The sequence below is a fragment of the Hyperolius riggenbachi genome, chromosome 4, assembly GCF_040937935.1.
Source record: "Hyperolius riggenbachi isolate aHypRig1 chromosome 4, aHypRig1.pri, whole genome shotgun sequence".
Classification (NCBI taxonomy): Eukaryota; Metazoa; Chordata; class Amphibia; order Anura; family Hyperoliidae; genus Hyperolius; species Hyperolius riggenbachi.
This window is the reverse complement of record NC_090649.1, coordinates 171723556-171750967: the sequence shown is the minus strand read 5'-3', so window position 1 is coordinate 171750967 and position 27412 is coordinate 171723556. Positions and strand designations below refer to the sequence as shown.

General features: G+C 42.7%; 1 protein-coding gene across 6 annotated transcripts in view; it reads left to right on the top strand.

The window, feature by feature from the left end:
* ZBBX (zinc finger B-box domain containing) overlaps nucleotides 1-27412 on the top strand; it is a 291614-nt gene that overhangs the window by 56699 nt on the left and 207503 nt on the right. For 5 of the 6 annotated variants that reach the window (XM_068280952.1, XM_068280949.1, XM_068280950.1 and 2 more), the window contains 6 exons: nucleotides 255-360; nucleotides 3790-3903; nucleotides 7406-7484; nucleotides 11740-11788; nucleotides 14371-14480; nucleotides 22543-22638. In XM_068280952.1, coding sequence (XP_068137053.1) covers nucleotides 296-360; nucleotides 3790-3903; nucleotides 7406-7484; nucleotides 11740-11788; nucleotides 14371-14480; nucleotides 22543-22638 — 513 coding nt within the window. In that variant the 5' untranslated portion in view covers nucleotides 255-295. The remainder of the gene's footprint in view (nucleotides 1-254; nucleotides 361-3789; nucleotides 3904-7405; nucleotides 7485-11739; nucleotides 11789-14370; nucleotides 14481-22542; nucleotides 22639-27412) is intronic. The other variant, XM_068280953.1, reaches the window with a different exon arrangement.

Below are 27412 nucleotides of genomic sequence, written 5' to 3'. Positions count from 1 at the left end.
TTCAGTTTTCCTCCTAAGCAAGAAGCAGTCAAGTAAAAGTAACACAGAAATAAAGCTCTGATGTTTAAAACAATGGTAGAAGTTTCGCCTCTTGTTATATCAATGTTCTGCACAGCGGGAATGACAGCACAGAGAGGTTTCATTTGCTTGTCTTATCTCAAACTACAAATCATGCATGGGGAAATCTATTGGAATGCCGTTTTTATGAGTAACCCACGGTGCTACAGTCATTATTCTCACATGTCTTTTGTCAGGCTCTTTTTAGGCAGGAAAAGAAGCACCTTCTGCTGAAACGATGAGCACTGATTTTGTTGTACTTCCTCTTGGAAAGAATGGGAACTCTGTCAGATTAAAAACAAAGTGAGTACCATACCTTGGATAATGCGCTGCTAAACTGCTTACACAAATTTCAGTAAAAGTACAACTGATTATTTAGTTATGTGTTGCCATCTATAAAACTTAAAGTGAATCTGTATTGTTAAAATCGCACAAAAGTAAACATACCAGTGCGTTAGGGGACATCTCCTATTACCCTCTGTCACAATTTCGCCGCTCCTCGCCACATTAAAAGTGGTTAAAAACAGTTTTAAAAAGTTTGTTTATAAACAAACAAAATGGCCACCAAAACAGGAAGTAGGTTGATGTACAGTATGTCCACACATAGACAATACATCCATACACAAGCAGGCTGTATACACCCTTCCTTTTGAATCTCAAGAGATCATTTGTGTGTTTCTTTCCCCCTGCAGCTATCTTCCACTGAAGTGTCAGGCTGTTTCTTCCTGCAGAGTGCAGACAGCTCTGCCTGTATGTAATTCCTCAGTATGTGAAAGCCCAGCCAGCTCAGAGGAGGATTTATCCAGCTTGTAAAAGAAAAGAGAGAAGCTGCCCTAATCTAAATAATACACAGGCAGTGTGCAGAGAGGGGCCTGGAGGGGGGAGATCCATCACAGAACCACAACACTGAAGAACTTGGCAGCCTTCCAGACACAGGCTGACAAGTCTGACAAGAGAGAGATAAGTTGATTTATTACAGAAATGGTGATAGTAAAACGTGCTGCAGTAAGCCAGAGCACATTAGAATAGCTTTTGGAACTTGTAGGATGATAAAAAACAGGATGCAATTTTTGTTACGGAGTCTCTTTAAGATAAAATTGTTACAAGTTATGCTACACAGTCATGTTATGTTAGAAAGATATGAGGCTGCTATTTATTACTCCTTTTCAAAGTGCCGTGTGCTTGACTTTTGTTCTTATCCTATGTCAATAATGGTTTCTGAATCACTAACGTACCTTTTCTGCCTGTCTGGTGCTCCCGTGCATCGGCAACACTTGCTAGTGCTCAAAAAGGGTGTTGGAAAGGCGGCTCCATATGGAGTTGCAGCAAAACACATCTGTGACCATATTTTTCGGCATATAAGACTCACATTTTCTTCCCCACAAAAATATGGAGGACAAGTTACTGCATCTTATATGCTAAATACAGGGAGTCCCCGACAAACAGCCAACCTGCCACAATGTCGGGCACTCCCTGTATTGTTCCCATGTTTCCTCTGCTCCCCCTAAATCAGGGATATCAAACCAGTCCTTCGAGGGCCGAGGTCCTCACACATTTTTGACACTGCTCAAATTAACTGATGGGTCTGAATCAGGAAAGGTGTGGTCCATCAGGTAGAACACATTACTCTATTTCTCAGTTCATCCTAAACATTGGCATGGATCTGGCCTGGAGTTCGACACCTGTGCCCTAAATAAACGAAAGCAGTGGCAACACAGCTTACCTAATCCATTGGAGCTCGGTGATCAGAGACTTCGCCTCTCCTTCACTGCACCCCTAGTGTCGGCTTCTGCTGTGACTTGATGCAGGTCAGGTGACACACTGGGAGCTGTATGTGCACTCAGGAAAGCTGCTGGGAGCTGCAGGAAGTGTAGAAGATGGAGCCAGGAGGTTCGGTAAGTCGCTTCTGCTATGCATAGCTCTGCAAAATATGAAAATTCCACCCCCATTTTGTCCCCAGACATGCCAGATGCCAGTTAACCGCACCGCTCCCATACTACCATACTTCTCTTCAGTCCCATGGACTTACCTCCAGCTCCTACTGTGGTCCTACACATCTCCCGTGATATTTGATTTCACAGCTTGTAGCAGCACACTGCGTGTGTGCTACTACTTGGACTCCTGTCTCCACTTTCCCTGTTGAGGAGCCACCTCACTCATGAACCCCAGTAACAGACACCCATGACCGACCCCTGTAAAAAACGGCACCTTATGACAGACTCTAGTAACAGAAAGCTCCTTGGCAGGCTTCAGTAAACAGCACCTCATGACAGACTCCAGTAACAGACAGCACCACATGACAGACCCCAGTATCAGATAGTCCCCCAGTCACAGACAGCCTCCCCATTAACAAATCAGCCTCCCTACTCTGTACAATTCCCCTCACTGTCACTATGGCTGGGGTAGGATGGCAGCTAAACCGCACCCCCTTTAATCTGGCACCCATGGAACAAGCTGTGCTGTGCCATATGCTAGATACACCCCTGGCCAAGTAGCCCAATTTGTTTTGTGTAGAGACATTGGGGAGATTGAGCAGGATATGTCCTACTGTAGCTCACAGCTGGTAATACAATAACAGTCAGTCAAGTAAGGTGTTGGAAGCATGTGTACTTATAGCATTGGCAATAAAAATCTAGTTTGTGTATGTTGCTTTAGATACCACCAAATGATCAGCATGACAAGGAGGTAACTGTCCTTTTTTAAAACTCATTAAAAATAGCAGTCTTCATATGCCTCTCAGTTTATGTTAAAATTAAATGTATATAGTGCCTCTGTTTCTTAATGTATGTATATACCTGTGTTTTGTTATATTAGCAATGAATAATATGCAACCATTATCACTCTGACATGATACACGGAGCCTAGTCAGATGTGTAAGTGGAACAATAGTTCAGAGCAACCAGTCAGAATCCATCCTTTTTTTATTTAACAGTTGAAGCCTGAAGCCGGTTAAACACTGCGGATTGGCAGTAGCGGTGCGATTTGGCCCTGGGGCCACATTGCACCCCAAAAACAGGCTAAACAGGCTCATATGTTCAGATGAATATAAAAAGATTATGGATACACATTAATCCTAATGTTTCTTTACCTGATGGATCCTGGAATAGACCTTTTCACAAAGTATTCTACCTTCCTGGCCTTGATGTTTTGCCAAATGAATGTATGTTACAACTTTTGTTTCAATAAAAATGTGAACAGGCATATTGGCAAGAAGGCTAGTGTTAGGCATAGTGGCAGAAAGGTTAGTGCTAGGCTGCACTGCATACTGGCGGTGTGGTCCGGGGACTGCGCCGCCAAAAACAGGCCTTCATGGATTACCACGTTAGTACGTGGTAATCCCCATCTGCAGTATTATACCGCAGCCTACTGCTAGGGCAATGAAAGTCTATGAGGGAGTTCACATTGCCTGCGGTGCAGTGCGCTGCACCAGAAGTACCCTATCTAAAGTGAGCACATACCTACGTTACTGTGCGTATTTTAGCAATACGCCTCCAAGCACGTCATCGATTCATCAACAGGAAGTGAGTGTCTCTTCCTGCTGGGCCGCAACGCACCCCTACCGCCAATCCGCAGTGTGAAACTGGCCTCTCGACTTCTCAGCATACAATTTTATGTTGAAAGTGAAAACAGTATAATTTCACTGTATTTAATTTATTTAATGTCACCTGTTTAAAGACTCCCCATTGAGTGTTGTTTTCTATCTAAATAATATTTCTGTTGCTGATTGTTTAGGAATATTAGAAACCTTCACATGGAAAGCACCCAGCTTGAGATGCAGAATCAGGAAATGGAGCAGAAGTTGATGCAGTTGCGCCGGAGCATGAGCAGAGAGAAAGAAGAACGAGAGTATGTGAATAACAGCTTTGCCATTTACTATTCACAGATACAAGCTGGAAATGACCAATAGCTCTTGCGTCTCTGACACTGTAGTGTACACACATTGTTCTCCTTTCCTGTGTAAACAGAAACATTACTTCGCTTCGCTAGCTGAAGGGTTTTTTTTCCAGAGAAGCCGTTGCTGTAGTGATCATCCCACAATTCATGTTCCACTGACTCACGGTGCTGAGGAAAGATATTCAGCCAGTTTTATACTTGCAGATTCTGTTGAACATCTCATACTGCTTTTTGTCATAGCAGCAATGATTCTTCCCATGTCTGAGGAAATGGAAATGTTCTTTCTGTGTGTTTTATGTTTGGTGTATACAGTAGATATCATTCAGATGTTATTATATTGGATACTGAGGGCATATAATGACCAAGGGTTCTCCTTGACCCTGGAGGGGCATTTATTGGGGTGCTTGGGGTCAGCAGTCGATATTAAAGAGGAGCTATAGTGAAAATAACATAATTAATTTATTTATATATTATTTAGTCAGTGTTTGCCCATTGTAAAAACGTTCTTCTACCTTATATCCTTATATATATTGCAAAATCTATCACAGCTGGCGACATCTTAAAGGGAACCTAAACTGAGAACGATATGTACTTTTCCTTTTAAAATAATACCAGTTGCCTTACTCTCCTGCTGATCCTGTGCCTCTAATACTTTTAGCCACAGCCCCTGAACAAGCATGCAGATCAGGTGCTCTGACTGAAGTCAGATTGGATTAGCTGCATGCTTGTTTCAGGTGTGTGATTCAGCCACTACTGCAGCCAAAGTGATCAGCAGGACTGCCAAGCATGGTAAAAGGAAACATCCATATCCCTCTCAGTTTAGGTTCCCTTTAAGGAGCAGGTCCGGGGTTAAAAAAACAAAAACAAAACACGACTTATTTGGGGTTTCCTTCAGCCCCTGGCAGCCTATCTGTCCCTCTCCACAGCTCCAGTGTCCCGCGATCCCCTCCGTTGCAGATGCCGACCTTGTCAGGTTGGCATCTTCTGCACCTGTGCAAGCGTGTGGCTGCGCCACTTGTAATCGTGCTTACGGGGTCTGGATCATTATGCGCAGGCACAGAAGTATTGTGCCTGCACAGAGCACACTCGCGGACGCATGAGCGGACTGACAGAAAACCGAATGAGTGTACTTCAAGCCCGACAGGGAGTATGGCACTGAGCTTGCATCGGCACTATGCATATGACTCTGTCGGCACACTCTGCTGCAGGGTCATATTTTAGTCATTTTTTTGCATTTTGGTGGGATGCGGCAGGAGCATGGTATCCCCACTGCAATGCAAAAAATACATGTAAAACCAGCCTTAGATAGTATACATAAGTTTGGCTTGTTACATAAACAAAGCAGAAAATAGAACTGATCTTTAGAGGAAGAGGTACAAGAAGCTACAAAGAAGAATGGTCTGCATAGTCAGTCATATATGAATATATAGACAGATGTAGACTCCAGCAACCCCAAAGCATTTGCTTCAGTTGTGTGCATACTGACTTTTGGTGACTTATGATGATCTCTCCTCACATGGGCTAATACTGCTGGTGCTGATTGTCTCTATAATTTCTCATTTAATTACAAGCACATGCATTTCTAAGAATATATTGAACTTGTAAAGTACTGTAAATATATACACGGAATGGTGTATCGATCTGATCATGGAACAATTAAGACACAACAGTTTTTTCTTTGCGGTTTGCTCCTATGTGGCATATTGTGACAGGGATGATACGTCAGAAGGATACAAAAGGAGATTAGGTAGGGGGAGGTTGTGTTCAGCAGAATATAAATGACTAAGAACCCATTGGAGCCCAGGATAGGTTATTCTGATATTCCATTCTTTCTATAAAATCATTTATTGTAGAAAAGTCATTGGTTACTTCATCTAGGACATTCATTCACAAACTCTCATAGCTCTCTTTGCTCTCACAGTGACAATAAGTTCCTTTAGGCTTGCACACCTGCACACTGCGTCACACCACGTTAATCTTCCCCGGCGCTCCACTGCCGTAAGGGCCATGCAAGTCTATGGAGACTTCACGTAATGTGACATGGTGCATCGGAAGTATCATATGTAGAGTCCGCTAATATTAGGTGAGCAACCGACCTTAAAGTAAACCTGAGACAAAAGGGGGGGGGGATACATACCTGGGGCTTCCTCCAGCATCCTCCAGGCTTATTGCTCCCACGCCATCCTCCTGTGCCTCCTTTTTGTTCTGCAATTGACCCCTCGGAAATTTCTCCATTCAGGGACCAACTGTGCATTCCCCGCCGTGTGTGCGCCCCCATAACACTCCTGGAGCCGGGAGCTTTCTGCACCTTTGCAGTGCTACTTTGCAGGCACAGAATGCTCCCAGACACTGGAGTGCAAAGGTTGAGTCCACCTGCGCCGACTAGCCCTGACTGGAGGACTTTATGGGGCCAATATCAGAAGAACCAGGAGACGGAGGAGGACGGCGAGCAATAAGCCTGGAGGGGGCTGGAGGAAGCCCCAGGTATGTACAACCCCCCAACCCCCTTCGTCTCAGGTACACTTTAAATGCCTGCGACTGAAAGTTTCCTCTGGACTTTTACAGTGTCATGAATGAAATAGCGTGATACAAAGAAACACTGAGCAGTAGAAGGTAAAGGCTCTAACTGCATGATAATGAGATGTGTGTAAGAAATAATAATCAATATAGACTAAGAATTACTGAAACTAACAGAGCAGGAAGAAATAAATTGAACGAGCCAAGAAATGAAACGGATAATAACAATAAATAGGATACTTTGGTTTGAGGATTATGTTGTAAATATTGCCAGGTTTTTGGTTATCTAACGGAAGCTATATTGACCAATTCATTTTGCCCATCATTCTCAGCACATTGTAACCATTAACCATTAGTTAGAGGAATGGTCATGGCGACACTGTAATCAGCAGCTAAATGAGAAATCAAACATTTCTTTCATGGCGACAGTCTTCTTATAGAGACAGTAATGTGCTCTTAGGCACACATTGTGAATGAGGTATAATCTCTCCAGCATTATCTGATTCAGTGGATGTCTTCTCAACAGGGTTTTCTTAAAATAAGTCTAGTGTTAGCTTTCAGGTTGTACTTACAAAATATGACTGTACATTACCAGATCCCGCTCAGTTTGATGGAATATAAGTTCTACTGATGCATCTGAATAACTGCTGTCCCACTTATAGTATAACAGATAAGTAGGTAACCGGTTAGCCAACAACTCCGTAACTTTTTAACTTTGGTGATGCCCAGGGTTGCCATCTCATCCATTTAATACTGACACATCGAAGTTATACAGGTTCTGGGGCTACTCACACATAATCAGTGCCTAAACTGCATAAACTGCCACAAGGCATGTATAATTCATATGTGCCAGTATTTAAAGGGATGAGGTAGCAACCCTGGTGATGCCAGCCATTATGGCTTAGCTAACGAAAAATGCCTGCTTTTTGTTTTGCAGACGATCAAATGGATACCATTGGAAATCTGGGCAAATGGAAAAACAGCCTGAAAATCAACCTAAAGAAAACTTTACAAAGGTGACAAATGCAAATATTCAGTTCATTATCAATGATAGATGAGAGAAAAAAAATATATAAATAAATTTGTATGTGAACCATAGAAAATAATGTTTGTGACAAAGCACAGACGAGTAAGCCCTGGTTTGGGCACATTTTACTGCATATTGTGTGGTATAATTGGAGTTTGCAATGTACTGTATAGAGTTTTACTTTGCATAGTAGGCATTTTTGCAATACTTATTTTATTTTCTTGCTTTCTGGGTTTGCAAACCTGTGTTGCCTGTGCCAATATGCAAAGATACATGGCTGTGAGTACAGCATTCTATCTGCTGTCTAAACCCCTCCCTAGCCCATCATCACCCACTGAGGTGGTTAGTGAGGAGCACTGGCAGTCTTTCCCTGTTAGCAAAGAGCGGATTACTTTGGCCCATCTTCCTTCTCCCTTTACTGCTGAGAAATACTCTGTGTGGCCAGCTTTATCATCTTCTTGCCAAGCTCCCCATTGTCCAGTCTATAATGGATCTTTTACCTCTTCTTACTCCCTTTCCAACATCTACTGTATTTTTCGGACTATAAGACGCTCCTGACCATAAGATGCACCTAGGTTTAGAGGACAAAAACCAGGGGAAAATTATATACTAAACCTGGTGCATCCATTGTGAAGGGGCATCTTGTGGATGATGCCCCCTTTGTACCTCATGCCCCCTTGTACCTCTTGTGTCTCCCTGTGCCCTCCTCTGTCCCCTTGATGTCCTCCTGTGTCCCCCATGAGTCCTCTTGTGTCCTCCTCTATGCCCCTTTGTATCCCCCTGTGTCCTCCGTCTGTGCCCCTGTGTACTCCGCTGCATTGGCACAGTACAGGGAGTCCCTGACATTGCGGTGGTTTGGAGGTTCGAATTGGCCAGTGTTCACAAATCAGGAAATCCCTGCATTTGGATTATAAGACACAGTAACTTTTTTCCCCCAATAGAAATAGTAAGTCTTATAGTCCAAAAAATATAGTAAATTTAGATACAGTGTGTATATATATATATATATATATATATATATATATATATATATATATATATTTAGCACAAGCATAGCAGAATAATTAATGGATTAAAGGTACACGTGGCTTTTTAAAAACTCATGGGGATGGGTCTTTTATTTTTGTTTTTGTAACATTTATCTGTGTAGCTTATAAACAATTGGATACAATGAACTGTAGATCAGAATTTTTTGCAGTAAGTATATTTGGACAGACGGCTCTCCAAACATCAGGGATTGGGATCTGCGTCGGGGAAGCAACTCACAGTCTGCTGGTTGCAAGGAACCACAGGAGCTAGTCAATCAGCCAAATATTCTAAATATGTGTATTGCCAAAAGTACACACGCACCATGCAAAAAAATTTTATGCATTGCTCATTAATGTACACTTACTATCGTAAGCATTAAAAAAAGGAGTCTGAAGTGGGAGTTTACCAAAGGCAGTTAATTTTCTACATTCTTTTCCAGCTGAAAAACAGAAGAAAACACTGCTAGACATGTGAACCTGCAAGCCTAGCCTGGATTTTTTAAAACATGTCTACTATTAGTTGGCTAGTGTGTGTACTCTCTCCTTGTCATGTTTGTACGCAGTGAGGATTGCTGAAAAGTTAGTGATTTCTGGTGAATGTCCACTTGGATCAGTTTGCGTGTGTTTCTTCACACACATGCATGCAATATTTGCATTAGAACTGACAATCCGTTAAAAAATATTGCTCTGTTTCCATCTAAATTGGTTTCTTCAAGTGCAGAAAAAAATTGACAGCATGCCACTCTTTTTCAAACACCTTAGGTTTGTTCATTGACAAACAATGCACAGCTTTGGAGAATGCACAGGTTATATTACGTCTGGATGCTTATGGACATTGTTCGGAACATAGCAGAAAAAAATAGCACCTGGACCTAGTGACAATGCAGCCTTAGTGTTTGTACTATTGCAGTTGCAAGCCTGCACCTACGACAAAAACTTACTAAAGTTTTTACTACAGGCTAAAGGTGCAATTACCACGTACATGTAAAAAAGGTGCCTGGAAAAAAAGGATGCAGGGAATGCCTCTAGTAGAATATGTGTAAGATTACTGATATTCTGCTACTTAATTCCAATAATAAAATATCGATAATCTTTACCCATATTTTACTATGTCTTAACCTAACCCTTCTCTCACACTGAACCATCTTTCTCCCGATGTCTAACCCTTAGATCTCCCTCTACTGATCCATAACTCTAAGACTTCCTTCTACTGATGCCCAACCCTAACACCTCCCTCTACCAATGCCTAACCCTAACACCTCCCTCTACCTATGCTTAACCCAGGTGGTACCTTACAGTTAACCCCCCACACCTACCACTTAACCCTCCCTCCTAACCTTAACCTACCCACCCGCTGCTAAGCCACAATTTACGTCAAATAATGTAAATTTGGGAACCTGGAAGTTCCGTTATGTTGCGATTTGTGGCAAAGAAAGTATGTTTGGGTGCCCAGAGGCAGAGCGCCTGCTATGCAATGCTGCAACTTGCATACTAGCATGCCTCGGTGCTCATGAATTTACCGGGCTGCACCGTGTGCCCAAATTTCGCTTTTTGCTGCAAATGACAGCTTTTATAATAGGTGCCAATGGTGGAGCCCTTTTTTCTGAAGGGGTTCCTGTGCCCTTTTTTCCAGTTTTGGCAACTAGCATTACATAATTACCTATTTACTTACTTCTCAGTAACCCTACTGTGTTTTCTTATGATACAAGTAGGGTTTGGTATGCACCTAATAGCAGAGAATTACTGACATGTCAAGCCAGGTTTGCCAGTTTACTTCTGTTTTGCAGAGTTCTCGAAGCAATCTCCATTGATATTTATCACTTAACCCTGCTCTATTCTCATACGAACCCTCCCTGTACCAATGCCTAACTGTTACCAACACCCCCCCTCCCCCCCACTGTAATGTCCACCCTTATCAGTGACGCCTTCCTCTGCCAAGCACTCCCTTTGCGATATCTATGTCACCTATAAATGTTGCATCCATCTGAAAATGGCGCCTGCGAATAATGGCGCACAGTGTTGCCGCTAATCCGTTTGCCGCTTATCGCTATTTAACGTTAAAGCCTTATTGTTATTTAACGTTAAAGCCTTATTGTTATTTACCGTTAACACACAGAACCCTCTCTGTACCTATCCCTAACCCCTAAACCCCCCTGGTGGTGCCTAACCCTAAGACCCCTCTGGTGTTGCCTAACCCTAAGACCCCCCTGGTGGTGCCTAACCCTAACCACCCCCCTGGTGGTGCCTAACCCTAAGACCCCCCTGGTTGGTGCCTAACCCTAAGACCCCCCTGGTGGTGCCTAACCCTAAGACCCCCCTGGTGGTGCCTAACCCTAAGACCCCCCTGGTGGTGCCTAACCCTAAGACCCCCCTGAAGGTGCCTAATCCTAACCCCCCCCCTGGTGGTGCCTAACACTAACCATCCCCCTGGTGGTGCCTAACCCTAAGACCCCCCTGGTGGTGCCTAACCCTAAGACCCCCCTGATGGTGCCTAACCCTAAGACCCCCCCTGGTGGTGCCTAACCCTAACCTTGACAGTGTTACATTAAATCCATTCCCCGTTTTGCAGTTAAATAACGCCTGCAGTTTGGCTTATGTAGGGCACTATTGATAAATAACGTTAGTGTGTGCCACTATTGATAAATAACGTTAGTGTGTGCCACTATTGATAAATAACGTTAGTGTGTGCCGTTTTTCTTCTTTTTTCCCTGTGCGCCATTATTATGCAGTACTAACGATAAATAGCGATAAGCGTATCTTTTTAATGCGGCGCCATTTTTATGCATAGGCGCTGTGCGCCGTTATTCACTGATCCCATAAATGTTATTTATTCATTAACATTTCATTCTATGCATCATCCATTTTGCTGTTGGGTTGTCCGTGCCCAAATTACATGCCTTGTTCAGGAGAACTTTAATGTATCAACTCTCCTGACAAACATGGGGCACATTGTTTCTGACAGTTGTAACTTATGTTACCATGTAATGAGAAAAACAGAGGCGCCAGGAGAGTAAAATATATTCCAATTAAAACCAATTAAAATGTGGGTGGCAGTGGTGGACTTGCCTACCCCCAATGAAAAAAGGACCACTATATATGGTTAACAATATAAATTTAATCAATTTAGTACTCCAAAAACAACCATTATTATTATTATTATTATGTTACCATGTGTTTCTTAAATTGTATTAAAAAACTGTATATTGTCCATTTTAGGTGTCAGCAGGAAAACTGAAATTTAAAATTCTCAAAAATCCTGCGCCAGGTAAAATGTTACTATTGTTGTTTATGAAACATGTTAAATCAGAAGCTCAGCTCATTCTGAGATCTTAAAAATCAAAGAGCCTTATGTAGCAGTGTTGTCTTAGTTCTTCTGTGAGGAACCTCAAGTCACATAATTCTGTGTTATTCGTTCCCTTCTTTTACTTGGGTCTGTTTGTCTCAGAAAGAGTGTAGTACTGATAGTACTGGAACCATCAAGTGCAGGCACTTGCTTTCTTTCCCAAGATAAACCTTATGGCCAGTCAGTAAATATCCACAATGGCATCTATAGAAATGTAGCTAATGGGTCAACTAGGTGTAATCTATGACTGCCAAGACATAAGATTGTAGATGTCTTTGTGCACTTGCACCATCACACAAATAGACTGGGCATGCCCTTGATGACGGCACAAGGCTGAAACCAGTTAGGAACTGAATAGTGGGCATTATTACTACAGCTGACTAGCTAACTACCATTGCACTGAGCACTTTATGTGCATTTTATGCATGATTGTATCTGTTTGTTCCCTGTTGCACAGGACCCATAATGTTAGTATCCATTTTCTTAGATTGATTTCTCCAATTCTCCAAAATACAATTTTCCTGCATTTAATGGAGTACTGATGATGTTCTCTGCTTCATGTGGTGATAGTCATCTTGTTGTACTGTTGAGCACTGTTGGTAGTGCCGAGGTTAAAGGAACATTATCAAAGTGTATTTTTTTTTCAAACACCTTAGGCAGGCAGAAGGGAGCTTCTGATGACTTATAGTGTGTTAGTAAAATGGAAAAAAACACCCTTTCCCTTATCAGACCTTCTGAAGAGCTAGGGTGACGGGTGCAGGGTGTCGGACTGTGGGGTACTGGCTATACAAATGTGTAACACTCTGTCATTCCCTCTGCGCTGTCCTGCTTGGATAAACAAAGCACACGCTATGCTGATAGGAGTGTCTTGTGTCTGGGCGGATCATTGAATGAAATCCGCCCGCCCATGACACTCGTGTGCTTTTTTTAATACAAGCACGACAGTGCAGAAGGAATAAGAGAGCATTACACATTCTTATAGTCGCCCACAGCCCGTCAATCACAGTCACCCGACACCCTATCTCTCCAGATGATCTGATAAAGGGAAGGATGTTTTTTTTTCACCTTTTACTAACACAGTAAGTCATCAAAAAGTCCCTTCTGCCTATTTAAGGGTTTTAGAAAAAAAGCTAAACTTTGATAGTGTTCCTTGAAGTTGTTGGAGTTTTTGTACCCCCATACTGTGCTCATTGCTGCTTGGTCCACAGATACCTTGAATGCTTGACCTTATGACTTGCGAACCTTCCCTGGATTGGACCAGACTGTAGCAGCTCCAGTTAGTAATACAGGCTGCCATTTACTCCTGCACAGTGATTCATTTAGCAAGAATGTATTTTAAGCTCTTAACAAATGGCGAGTAGCTTTGTCTTACTTGAGGCAACATGCAGTATGCTGGTTAAACAAATGAATTACTGGTCATGGTCATTAGATTATGATTGTTCAAACTCTCATATAGTGTTGTTCACCTGCATTGTTCATATGAAAGACCTACTGAGAGCAAACCATTCTGTTTACTTATCTGTCTATATGTTAGATAGTAGTAAGCAAATAATACTTTAACTCATTGCATCTGTATGAGCAGAGAGCATATATCAAACAAAAGTGGGAAGATTGTGTGAGGCCGGTCTGCATTCACTGTGAACCTCTCATATACAGATGAGAGGTTCCTTGTTTCTTGTAATATATCCTGCTTGCCTTTTCATGACATTTTCAGCAATGCCAGAGGATGTACACTCAGAGCTGGTCATCTACAGGCTGGACAGATGGTAGCAAGCTTTCTGTTGGGAACAAATACATTAATATTTGGAGTGTGGCAGCACATCACCTGCCTGATACTGCTCTGTATTCTTAATAGAAAAGTGTTTTTCTCTATCCTTTGATCTTTCTTATTATTATTGATTTTCACTTGCACTGAAGTGACCCCTGTGCTTTGCCACATTGTTGGATGTTTGTGCTGAAATCACTTGTGCCGTCCACCCGCCAGTCACATGGCATGAGTCTCTTGTTTCGGTGCTACCTGTTATTTACCACACTGCCTTTCTTAATTAAAGGTAGGAGATATGCCCCCCTTTAATTGCGGAACAATTAGTGTATGTATGCAGTCATATGGCTGTAATTTATCAACCTCTTTAGAGGTTTTATCTAATTTTGTCCTCTTAGTAAATTGGCCCCATATTTCACTTGCAGTTATGACTTCCTGCTTCCATTAGTCAGATGTGCCGTGATTTATTCCATTTCCATGTGTTGGCCTCTTGTCAATACCCAGACCTGTTAAATTAAACTAATGCATGGCTGCCTATGTTGACTAGTGGCTTGTGAAGGAACAAATATTGAATACTCAAGCTTCTGTTAATCGTAGACTGCACATTGAAGAATAATTTGTGGCTGCGGATTGCCAGTAAGTGACGTGTTTCTGCCAGAATACAGGACACTTAATATATAACAGGTGATTGAATGCTTTCTTCAGTGTGCCGAGCTGTTCTGTGTATATGACTTTTCTCTAGAGCCTGAGAAACTCAAGACACTTTCCAGACCGACAGAAATGCCAGCCGCTGAGAGGCCGAAATTAAAGGGGAAACCTTGCGGACAGTGCGAAAGCAAAAATGCATTACTGGTACGTGTACACAGTTCACAGAATGTCACAACTACTGTGAAATGATGCTCTTCTGAGTGTTTCAGCTGTTAAAAAGCACAGTAAGGTGCTGCAACTTGTGGCAACCAGTCATGAGTTACATTTTACTGATATTGTTTTACTTGTTTGATAAAATGTGAAATATTGGTTACCACACAGCATAGGTCCTATTAAAATAGCCAACAGTGGCAAGCGAACACATCATTGCGTTGCTGCACAGGCTCCCCACAGATGCTGCTGTTCATACAGCCTAAAGGCTGTTTTATTGTACGTTAGCCTTTATACCGATGAAGGACTTGTATGTACTTTGGTATTTATATAAAGCTAGCATGTTATACATCACTTTTCAAAGTAAACGTTCCCTTTTGACATCACTCATCGCCTCTGTTAGGCTAAAAGTGTAACATCTCTGGTATAGCTTGCAGTCACTCCCATCCATTATAATGTTAATGTAGTTATAATCCATTTACCAGCCATTTGTTTTTGAACTATGGAAGGACACAAGAACGCAAGTAAGAAAGTGTTTAGGAGAGAAAGCATTAAAGGCTGTTGCGTAGGTCATTTCCAAGCAGCTTGATGCTCCTGTGACAACAGCTGCAAATGTAATTAATACTTTTAATGTCCATAAGAGTATAGCCGACCTCCCTTGACGCAGACACAAGAGGAAAACCAACCTTTGAATGGGCAGAAGTACAAAATGGTAGACTAAAAGCCAAGGTCAACTTCCAGATAGATACAAGCTGAAGTCCTATGCCAATGTCCACCAGTGTCTAATCGCAGCAGTCGATATTTTTGGGTGACAATGTGCTCAATGGAAAAAGTCCTAAGAGGACATCACTGTTAAAAAGAACAAGTGCATTTAAATGCAGCTATTTACCATTCCTCATAGAGACTGTAATATCTGAGAGTGCAAGATGGCTGCCTCTCGATTAATTAATCCAGGTGTGGAAAATGAGTAACAAGCTCCTACTCTGTGAAGCTAAATACGACTGCAGCAAGATGGGAAGTTCACACAGGGATTTCCTGAGTCCCTGACGACTGCATTGTATGCTGGGGTAGCGCAATGCATGCTGGGAGATGTACTTAATTAATGTGGTTACATCTCCCTGCCAGGATATGTAATCGCAATAATGCGAACTACATCTCCCAGCATGCATCACACTTGCAGTGTCCATAGACTCAGAAAACCACTGTGGGAACCTGCGGCTCTGTGGCACAGGGACATACAAGATGGAGGCTTCCATAAAGATGAGGGGGGGGGGGGGCTACTGAGCAGTCACTCATAGGTAAGTAAATGCCTCCTGCATCTTCAAAAGTCCTCACAATTAATGAACCTCCCTTCAAAGACCACTATCAGGAACAATGTGAAAAATAAAATACATGAAAACACATAAATAAAGAGTACATTTCTCCCAGAGTAAAATGAGCTATAAATTACTTTTTTCCTATGTCGCTGTCACTTACAGCAGGTAGTAGACATGTGACAGAACTGATGGGTTGTGGACTAGCCCAGCTCCTCATGGGGCATTCTCAAGGTTTTCTTTATTTTCAAATACAGCAGTGAATGGTAGTTGCGCAGTCCAACAGTCAAAATAGTATGCAAACAGGTAGGGCAGGCAGCCTGGATCTTTACATAGATCTTTTTCCAGGGAGTGCTTTTGTAAAGAATAAATTAAATACTGGGAATCCCCCATAAAGACAATGACTAGTCAGAAACCTGCCAGTTCTGTCAGATTTCTAATAAATACTGTAAGTGAGAGCAGCATAGGAGAAAGGTAATGTATGGCTATGGCTCATTTTACTCTGGAAGAAACATACTTCTTATTTGTATGTGTTTATATGTATTTTAAAATTTAACATTTTTTGTGATAGTGGTCCTTTAAAGAGAGTCTGAAGCGAGAATAAAACTTGCTTCAGCTCTTATATGCAGCAGGGGCATGTGTGCCCCTGCTAAAACACCGCTATCCCGCGGCTGAACAGGGGTCCCTTACCTCCCAAATGCCCTCCGTGGTGCCCGGGGATCTCTTCCTGGTGAGGCAGGGCTAATGGCCGCAGCCATGCCTCACACGTGTCTGTCAGCGCGTATCTCTGCCTCTCGCCCATCCCTCTCAGTCTTCCTTCACTGAGAGGGGCGGGGGAGCGGCAGCGATGCACCGCTGATAGACTCGTGTGAGGCAGGGCTGCAGCCGTTAGCCCTGCCTCCAGCAGCAACAACATCTGCAACCAAGTTGGTCGTAGATTTTGTAAGGGGGGATTTGGGGGGTAAGGGACCCCCGGTCAGCCGCTGGATAGCGGCATTTTAGCAGGGGCACACATGCCCCTGCTGAATATAAGCTCTGAAGCGAGATTTATTCTCGCTTCAGAGTCTCTTTAAGGGGAGGTTCATTTGAGAATTTTTTTAAATGATGCAAAATTTATGTTGAATGCCATCAGCACACCCAAAATCTGACTCATGAAAATGTATTTACTTTGGTGTGAGATAGTCTCTAGTTTAGTTTAGTTTTAGTTTAATGTAGTTCCTAAACCAAAAATCTATGCTTTCCATCTTCACCAAGTAGCAGGGCCGGATTTCTGGAAAGGCCACAAAGGCCACGGCCTAGGACGATAAAATTAGATAAGATAAGAAGGGCGGCATGGCTTGGAGAGAGAAGAGGTCATATGTCAAAGTAAATCATCTCTTCTGGTTCCACAGCGCAGCCATCCAGCGCCCTGCTCTGCACTAATAGATGAATTCCAGCTGTAACAAAAATGTTTTTATTGAAAGGTTATGTTGTTGCATATCTTTTAGAGCAGAGAGGAAGTTCTGAGTTCAGGTCCACTCCAATTACAACAGAACATCCAAAGTGGGTCTTGACAGGATGTTTGCTACTTACCTGTTCTCTGTTTTGGATGGGCTTCTCTCCATTGCACTGCCCTGCCACCTGTTTGTGGCTATGACTGCAGCCAGTCGCACAGAGGACAAAGAAGCAGCGCATGCTCTGTCCACTCACGCTCCCTGTAATTTCTCGCTCCTGCCCATGGCCGGTACAGTGTTATGCATTCTTGACAAGTACCGGTCATACATCAGCATAATTTCTCAAGTATGCATGCCCAGAACACTATCGGCTGCTGTGCACATTCGGGCAGGAGCGCAAATTACAGGAATCATTTGTTAAATGGGGGGCAGAGCAGCACAACTGAGATGAGCCCATTCAAACCAATGATCGCTAGTCAGAGTGATGGACAATTTTTTTTCGGGGGGTGGCCTCTTGGTGACAGCAGGCCTAGGGCACTGGAAAGTACGGGATCTGATCTCCGTTCTAATATCTGCCTTTCATAGAGACACTGATACATGTTACTTCTATGTTTCTCTGATTTTTCTGCTCTTTGATTTATACCACAAGAGTGTGCATGTCTTCTGCAGAACACACAGTTGCCACTAATGTACCTGATGCTAATGAATTCAACATTATCAAGGGAATTACACCATTGACAACATCTAATGCTCTTGCTATGTACAGTCCTCGTGACATTGTGACCGCTTCAGTTAACACGATCAACCTTTGTAAAAATCAATGTGTGCCAATCACCAAGTTGACAGTAAATTTTTCTTTCAGGTAGTGATATTCCTTTATATAGGGCTCTGATACATCCCAGTGTCCCAGCCCAATGTTCACTATTTTTAATTACACCGTAGCTTCTCATTACTTTTTGAAGAATTCTCCATTCCATGGTTTTCAGATACTTCCACACGTCCAGATAGTTTGAATCATTTTTCACCCATGTCCTTCAGAACATTAACCAAATTAGAGTTGTTGTTGATTCCTTCTCTTTTTTTTTTATAACTTACTGAAGGGTAGTTTCTGTCCACATATTTTGATATGCATTCAAATAATTATATAACTACTAGTACTGGTAATTAGTTTGCCACTGTGAATGAAACTTAGGAAGCCTTAGGAGATGTTGTATGTTCTGGAGAAACATCTAAATAAGGATATGCTCTGGTTTGTAACCATGATAAGAGAGTAAATGAAGTGGTAGATTCCAGAGATGGATTAAGGTGTAACGGGGCCCTAGGCAACGTAGTAGCTGTGGGGCCCCTTGTGGTCCTTTTGGTAAGCTGAAGTGGAGAGAGGTCAAAAAACGTGGCAGGTGGCCCCGTTGACACCCACCAGGTGCCAAACACCTGCCTAGGTTGCCAAGTGGGTAATCCTGCTTTAGTAGATGCTCAGACCAAGCATCACCAGACTTGTAAATGGCTGCAGGAAAACCCTCTATGCAAATATAAAGACAGAGGATGTGCAATTGCGTCTGCAGTATCAGAAGTAGCAAGGGCTGAAACCGAATACACTATCTTTTCTATCCTACATATGGCCCTGGCACACCAGAGAGCATTTTGCAAGTTGTTTTCTTTTCTAAAAAAAACACTTCCATTGACTTGCATTCATTCAAATCACTGTAAAATTTCTTCAAATTAGCCATGATTGTGATTTTTCCAAAAAGTTGCAATTTTAAAAACGCGACTGTAAAAAACGACCTGCAAAAAGCTCTCCGGTGTGCCAGGGCCCAAAGAAACATTGGTTCCACATAATAATGCAATTATGCGTGGCAGGGGCAGGCTGTCTCTATTGAGCAAACTACATGAACAGGTATGTGACTTGGGAGCTATCTTACCTGGTGTGCACCCTAGAGAAGGTGACTTAGAGTAGCTTAGCAAAATATCGCAACTGCATTGAAGAATTCCTGCAATTATTTCTGTCATCTGATTGCTAACAGTAACAATGCTACTTGTTCTTCCCTTGGATTCAGTTTTATCCATGCATGATTTTTGTAGTAATTCGATCTTCAATTGTCCTTCAAACCATTCACCTTAGTTTTGATACATTTGCACTTGTGCTGGTAAAGATATCACACTTCCTTATGTAGCCCGCATGATCTTCAGATGTGTGATTTCTTTAACAATACAGGTCAAACATAATTCAGCTATTTCACCTCTGAGTACCTTAGTCTTCAAAGTGCTCCCTGGAAAATGATCTACCATAGATAGTACGCTGCATTTTTTTTAGTACTTTCAGATATTCTACTAAGCCTTACTGCTAAATACAACTTATGGCTGGACCACAAAGCCCTCCATATAAGTAAAATTTATTGCAGCTCCAAATATATCCATTTCCATGACTAAAATGTCGTCTTATATTTTCACAATCTATTAGACCTCTCCTGGCTATAATGACAACTATTATACTCACTCACTCACTCACTCACTCACTCACTCACTCACTCACTCACTAACTTACCTATCGACACCATGCTTAGTTCCAGTTTGTGTTGCTCAACTAGAAAAAGTATACAGATTGGAGGCAAATGCTTTGCCCACTCATTCCAAGCAAGTAGATCAAAAATGGTCCAGACAGAGAATCAGCATTGCAACCAGCATTGCAACCAGAAGACCAGTATTCAGAGGCTAGGATCGCAAGCCTTCCTATTTTCCTGTCATATGTACTTTAAACTGCTTCTATGCTCACATAAAAAACACAATATTTCTATGCTTGTAACCAGGTTAAAATCATGTATTCTTAACAACATGTATTAAAAGTAGTTTTCAGTCCATCCGGAAATTTCGGTTTTCAGATTCCTGTATGAGTGTACTGACCTTATGCTGGTATGTATTTGCTGCATCTAAAGGAATAAAGATCTGCTGAACTGTCATCACACGACGATGTGTGTACTACAGTTTACTTATAGTTTTATTGACAGATGGCATTCTATATCCTGTCATCCTGCACCCAAGGGATAGGTATGCAGCTGACATCCCTACACTTGTACTGTCCTGCTGCCTGACACTAGTTGCTGCTGTTGCTCCTTTACATAAGATCAGGTCAAGGCAGTACACTGCTGGCTTCACCCTTGAGCATAATCTCTTGTATGGATAATTTTGTGTACCTCCTACATTTTTTGACTGTGAAAAGTCCTTGCAGGAGTCAGGTGGCTAAAGCTGGCCACACATCACTCAATGTGTGGCCAGATTGAGCATTAGATAGGTCCCTTACTGATGGAATCTGATCAGAGAGGGAAGTAATGCCTGCCCACACACTGTCCAGTGATTTGCAATAGATTTCAGCATGTGATCTATTACAAATGTTCCTGCCACTTTCTGCCAGGCCGCCCTCCAGATCCAAAGTGTCCCCTACATGCTCGTACTCTGTGTTTTAAAGTCTCACCTGTCCACCGCTATGACCCCTGGTCTCCTCCGGTGTTCAGCGTCACAGAGAGCACTGTTACCATATGGCTTGGCACATGCACCAGTGTCACGAGCTACCAGCGCTCACAATCATGGTGGGGCTTTAAAACACTGCACATTGGGGAAGGGGAGGGGGGGGGGATGGGACACTTTACTCTTGAAGGGATGCCAGCCAGGGGTCCATGGGGCAAGTAGATTGTCGCAATATCAAAACGCGGTTTCCTCCACTCTCCCGATCAAGCTCTTGCTACCAAGATTTTCCAGCATTCCCAATTGATCCATTTGATGGATTTTGGACGGAAATTGATCAAAAGATTGATCAGGCAGCCATTTTACCGCACCAGTTCGCTTCGATTCGATACAGTTATAGAATCGGAAGGTGGACCGGGTTGCAATATTGAGAGTATGGGCACTAGAGATTAGAGCAAAGGTTGAGAGAATCAAAACACAGGTCTGGTCTCACACACAGACCTTATCTGAACTCTGCTCAGAGCATGCAGGTGTGATTTTGAGACACATTTTTGCATTAGCAAAATATAATTTATTAACCCTCAAATATACCGGAGTTAATTTATCTTATTTAGTGGTGGATGAAACAAAGCATTTCAGCGACTCAGGGTCGAGACCATTTCAAAAGACCAGGCTTCTGGTGTTCTACTGTAAAGGGCTGGAGTTGTATTATGGTGGCCACTAAAGGTGGCCACTAATGACCCAATCTTTTTCATCCAATCTTACCAAATCTATGTAGTATAAGGGCAAATTGAGTGAATATATTGAATAGGTAATTTAGACAGTCCCTTAAGGGGCCCATACACTTACACAATTTCCCACCGATATACAGCAGATTCGATCACTGTGATCAAATCTGCTGTGAAATTGTTGCGCAAACGCTGACCGAACGATCGATTTCAATCCGAAATTGATCGTTCCCGTCGATCTGTTCACGCGGAAGATTTCGCTCGATCGCCGGCGGGTCGGAGTGTGTCGATAGCGGCATTTGAATGTCCAACGCCCGACGCTAGCGGCAACACATTACCTGTTCCGCCGGCGCGTGTCCCCGCTGTCCCTTCTCCGCGCTGGGCTCCGCCTGGTTTCACTTTCTTCCTGTCCCGACAGGAAGTTTAAGCAGTAGAGCGCCCTCTACTGTTTAAACTTCCCCCGACAGGAAGTAAAGAGAAGCTGGAGCCCAGAGCGGAGAAGAGACAGCGGAGACCGGGGGACTCGTGCCGGCCGGTTCAGGTAATGTATGTGGGGGGCGGCATCAGCGGCAGCTCCACAGATTGTGAATCAGTTTCATAGTGAAATTGATTCAAAATCTGTTTGCAGTGCAGGCAGCCAATAGATCCCTCTTTGATCAGATTTGATCATATAGGGATCTATCTGCTGGTTGATCTGGTGGCAATCGACCAGTGTATGGCAGCCTTTATACTTGGTAAGATTGGATAAAAAAGATTGGATCATTAGTGGCCACCATTACAGTGATTTAGGGCATTATTTACTGGAGTCTGGATATGCCCAAACACAAGTTTACACATTCACTTCTGGCTTAAATTCCAAATGAGGACATCAAACATATTTATATACAGTATGTAGTTTTCATCTTCAGTTTCTGTCTCTCCTGTTAACATTTTACTTCCATACATACATTACTTGTTTAAAAACTGTACACACATTTGGAAGCCTTAGCACTGATACTGATAACTCTGGTGGTTTCATCTGATTATCCGAGAGCTTGCTGTATAATTTAACACATGTGCTGAATTCCTGGAACCTTTGGTCAATACAGTAATTTGTTTTTGTTCTATTCAATGCTTTTCACTGAAGATGTGTTTGGAGTGTGGTGAAGATTACTGTGCTGCGTGTTTTGCAAAATTCCACCAGAAGGGGGCATTGAAGCTACACAGAACTATGCCCATCCAGGTACTTCCATATTCCTCATTGTAGCAAACATCTCACTGCTTTTTCCTTTCAAAGTCTTTTTTTTATTTGTAGTATTCTATCATTACTATTATCAGCATAATTTATTTCTTGTTAGATTAAGCATGCACAAATGCTGTTTTGTAGTTTTTTATTCTATTTAGTAATACTATGCAAAATCTACCTCCTGCTTGCTTTTCAGTGATATTTGTTTTAACATTTGGAATTCTTATGACATTTAATCATGCGCACATTTCTTTTTTTTTTTTATCACAGTCTAATACATGTAATCGCTATCCATGCTATCCATGTGTAATAAATCATTATGTCTGGTTTAAAATCACCTAAGGAGCTTGGAATTGTTGTAAAGCTGGCTTAAATATTATATAGGCATGATCTATTTGCCAGGCGATTTTTCATGTGTAAATTCACATAAACATGTATGCTTGGGTAATCCAAGCATGTATGTTGATGCCTAGGGCTCAGGCAGAGGGTGGAGCTTGGACTACAGCTCCAGTGCTAATTCGTCTTAGGAGGAGGACAATACCAAACTTCCAAAAACAACGGGGTATTTGCTATTAGATCGGTGAGCTTGGGGCTCTGGTCCCATCTGCTGATTTCCATGGACATGAAAATGATTGCCTAATCCAAATGGTTTCTGCTGTTTCATGTCTAGGGTACCTACAGATGGTGGTAAGAGCTGGAGATTTCAGTAATCTAATTGAGCAATTTTTGTATTTGTTTATGAATGAATAACCAGGTGGCATACAAGCTGTCACCCTTACATAAGCTAGATGCCATCAGCACCATTAGTGCCTCTTCCTGTGCACGCTTATTAGAAGCAACGTCATTTATCTGCATATTGTATTGTTTATATTGAGATTAAAATTATAAATCACTAGAAACTGGGTTAACTTCATCATCTCTACTGGGACCTGCTACATTGCAGCTGCTCCTGACAGTCAATGGAACCTTACATCATTATGCATTGGTAGCGGATGACTAACAGTGAATTATTGCTGGAGTTCATAATTATAATGAGTATCAAGTACAGCTTGCCCTTATTCTGTGTTACCTTTGCATCGGTGGTGTTTGTGAAAACTATGATTTTGTCAGTAAGAGACAGAATGTGACTCATATCTATGTACCTTTTAAATCAATGATTTGCTTAGAAAACTGCTGTAGTTCTAATTAATGGAAAGGCGTAATACAGCAAAGTAAGAAAATATTGTTTGTGAGTAGCCCTAGTTAAAGATGATCCCTGGTCTCTGTTACCACCCAGAATGCCCCCCATGCAATGCTGTTCTGTGTGTAACTTAGCAACAAAAACAATAATAAAATAAATAACATTTAAAAGACATACTATAAAGTGTACCTGAATGTGACATGATGTGATAGATGTGTATGTACAGTGCCAAGTATACAAATAAGTAGGATGTGTTCCTATTTTTCCTTTAGGCTGCTTACACACTAAGACGTTACAGGCGCACGTTAGTGCAGCCTGTAACGCTCCCCCAACGCACAGCAATGTAACACAAGTGGGCTGTTCACACTGTCCACGTTGCGTTACATGTAACGCTGCACGTTCTTCCGAAAGTGCAGCATACTATAGCGTTACAGCGGCTTAAGCCGCGTTAGACTGTTTGCACATGCTCAGTCATGTTGGGGAGGAGCGGAGAGCGGCCAGGCACATGGCTTATTAATATTCACTGCACGTTGTGATGTGCAGTGTTTACTTCCTGGTACGGCCGCTCTGTGCAGCGATTGGCCGGCGGGACCACGTGATGCCGCATGCGTCCAAGAGTACGCATCACGGACGCCAGAGTGAGCTGCACAACGCGGCTCACTCTGACGTCCACATCGAAGAGCCCCAGGCCTTGCGTTAGGTGCACGTTATGCGACCTTAACGTAGCACCTAACGCAACGTCTTGGTGCGCAAGTAGCCTAAATGCCTAAAAGAGTTACCTTTTCAGTTATGCAGCTGAGAGTTTTTCTCCAGTCGGGACCCAGTCGGACTATAGCGTGTCTCTCACTGATGAAGAATTACAGCCATAAAGCTCTTGCCTTGCAGAGAACAACTTCTGAGCGCAAGGAATAGATAAAAAAGGCCAATAGTTCATATATTTTGGCTCTGGGACACTTGAAAGTCTGTGTCATTGAGCAGAGACAATAAAACATTAAATGTACTTTTTAAGTTTTTCAACATAAAATAAAATGTGGGATATCTAAAAAGCCATTTCCTAATCTACTAGTTCTTTGAAACAAGTGAATTAGAAAGTATTCAACCTTAAGGTGCCCATACATGGTACAATTTTTCATTTTTTTTAGATTAGATAATTTAGTTCGATTATTCCGTTAGATCGAACATAAAGATCAACATGTCTGATCTGATTTTTCTCGAAAAAACGGGATAATCGTTTGAATTTCTAGATAAAAAAAAAACAATTTTCAACTTTCATTCGATTCGATCATTTAGATCGAATAAACGGGATAATCGAAAGTTTTTATTGTACCATGTATGGCCACCATTTGAGGCTTACCATTATAGCCAGGTTGCTAACAAGAAAGATTGAGCAATGACGACCTGTACATTTCTGAAGCAGCATGTTTTCTTTGAAGAGGGCATGTGCACACTATTGCATTGGTTCTTAACACAGCTGGTCAGGCCTTTTACAGAAATGCATGGTACCTGGATTTCTCCCTATTGCATTACTGACCTTGTTCGCATTCATTAAATGGAACAGTACTGCATTGTGTACAGATATACATGCAGCAGCGGGCTGTCAGAATGCAAAGCTGTTTATGCCTGTCAAACAATATTGTCCATGCATTATCTGATGTTGCTGCTTATCACACACTGAGGCATGTTTCTAAAAAATGCTCAGCAACATGGCAGCATGCCCAGGTCCACTCAGAATTTGGTTTTAGAAAGACGGGAAAGGTTAGAACTTCTGACTTTTTTGCCCTTTATGGCACTCTTGAAAGAAAAGAGTAGTGGGTCAAATTTCTAGAACAAAGAACTGGCAGCAAAACTTTGTTCCTACTTTGCCCCACTATTGCTTTATTATATTGATATGCAGGACCAGGGCCGTGCAGAGGGTCCTTAAATGGGGGGTGCTCAAAATTTTAAAAAGGGGCCTTATTCCCTTCACCAAAAAAATGCACAGTAGTAACAAGTGGTGGGGGACCTTTTTCCCAACCCCCTTGCCCTGCAGTGACGTGATCTCCCCCCAAGCTCTCCTACTGTCTTAAACCATCCCTGAGCACCTCTGCTTGACACACATTCAGTCGCACAGACGCTGGCTGCGTTCAACAGTGTGGAGTCATTCGGATCACTCACTGGAGGCCACACGTTCTCGTCTTTTCTGTCTCCTAGGCAGCCGCGTCTTCGCAGTCATGACGTCAAGAGGGCAACATCTTTATGTGACACCTGTGGGCACTCTAGATTCTCACCTGAGGCAGCCTCTAACAGCTGCCTCCTGCCTATTGAGTGTACGAGGCTTTACATGATATCAACTTTAAGGATACCCGAGATAAACATTAACCTCCCTGGCGGTAAGCCCGAGCTCCGCCCAGAGAGATATCTCAGCCCCTGGTGGGGCGATTTTCACCATGTAAAGTGCTGTGCGCGCAGCTAGCACTTTGCTAGCTGCGCGCACAGCTTGATCGCCGCCGCTCTGCGGCGATCGCCCGCACGCAGCGGCAGAAGAGGGCCCCCCCGCCAGAGCCCTGCGCTGCCCGGACCAATGAGTTCCGGGCAGCGCTATGGGCTGGATCGAGTGCGCCTGACGTCAGGACGTCGGCTGACGTCCATGACGTCATGCCGATCGTCGCCATGGCGACAGGAGAAGCCAAACAGGGGAACGCGTTATATACGCGCTCCCCTGTTTGCTATTGTTGCCGTCGTCGATCGGACTAGAGGGCCACATGCGCCCTCTAGTGGTGTTTCATGTAGCTACCACTCTGGTAGCTTTACATGAAACAAAAAAAAAATTAAAAAAAAAAGTTTTTTTGACCATTTGGAAAAAAAAAATTAACTGCCAGGGAGGTTAAGGGAGAAAACTAGGCTACTGACAGATGGGGGCAAGCTTTCAGAGCCATAGAGTAGTTTCTGATTACTCTTGTGGGGGCCCATTCTTCTGTAATAGGCTCTGTTAGTGCCCACAACTTTATAAGTCACCAACCCTTGACCCAGAAGAACTAGTTATGTGCATGCACAATAATTCATTTCTACGCTGAATGGACCTATGTGTTGGGAATGCGTGCACTAAATAAAGTGACTAAATAAAGTTGCAGCCGTTAACAAAGCCTATTACAGAAGAACGAAGCCTCTGGGGAGAAATCAGATACTGTGGTACAGTAAGGCACTGCTAACATGGCTTGATATAGCAGTAGCCTCATCTCCTGTAAATAATGTGTAATTGGGCAACTCACCATGAAAAAGAAAGATGTACAGTACATTCACTTACTACTTCCTTACCAAAGCAAGCTGCCAGCAGTAAGAATCTCAGATCCAAATTCAAATCCCTGAAACCCCAGCCAGAAGAGAGGGGTACCCTACAGGAAGCATGCATTGCTTCAGCCTTCTCCTTTTATCTAGTCCTGGCAATGGAACATCAGACTGCAGCCCGCACTGAGGATTTGGGGAGCAGAGATGAAAGAGACATAGTGCTGGACACAGCTGAAAGTTTACAAGCTGTGCACCAATAACACGAGGAGGGAGACAGAGCCACACACAGGCACACATCTCTCTGCTTTCATACAGAGGCAGAACACG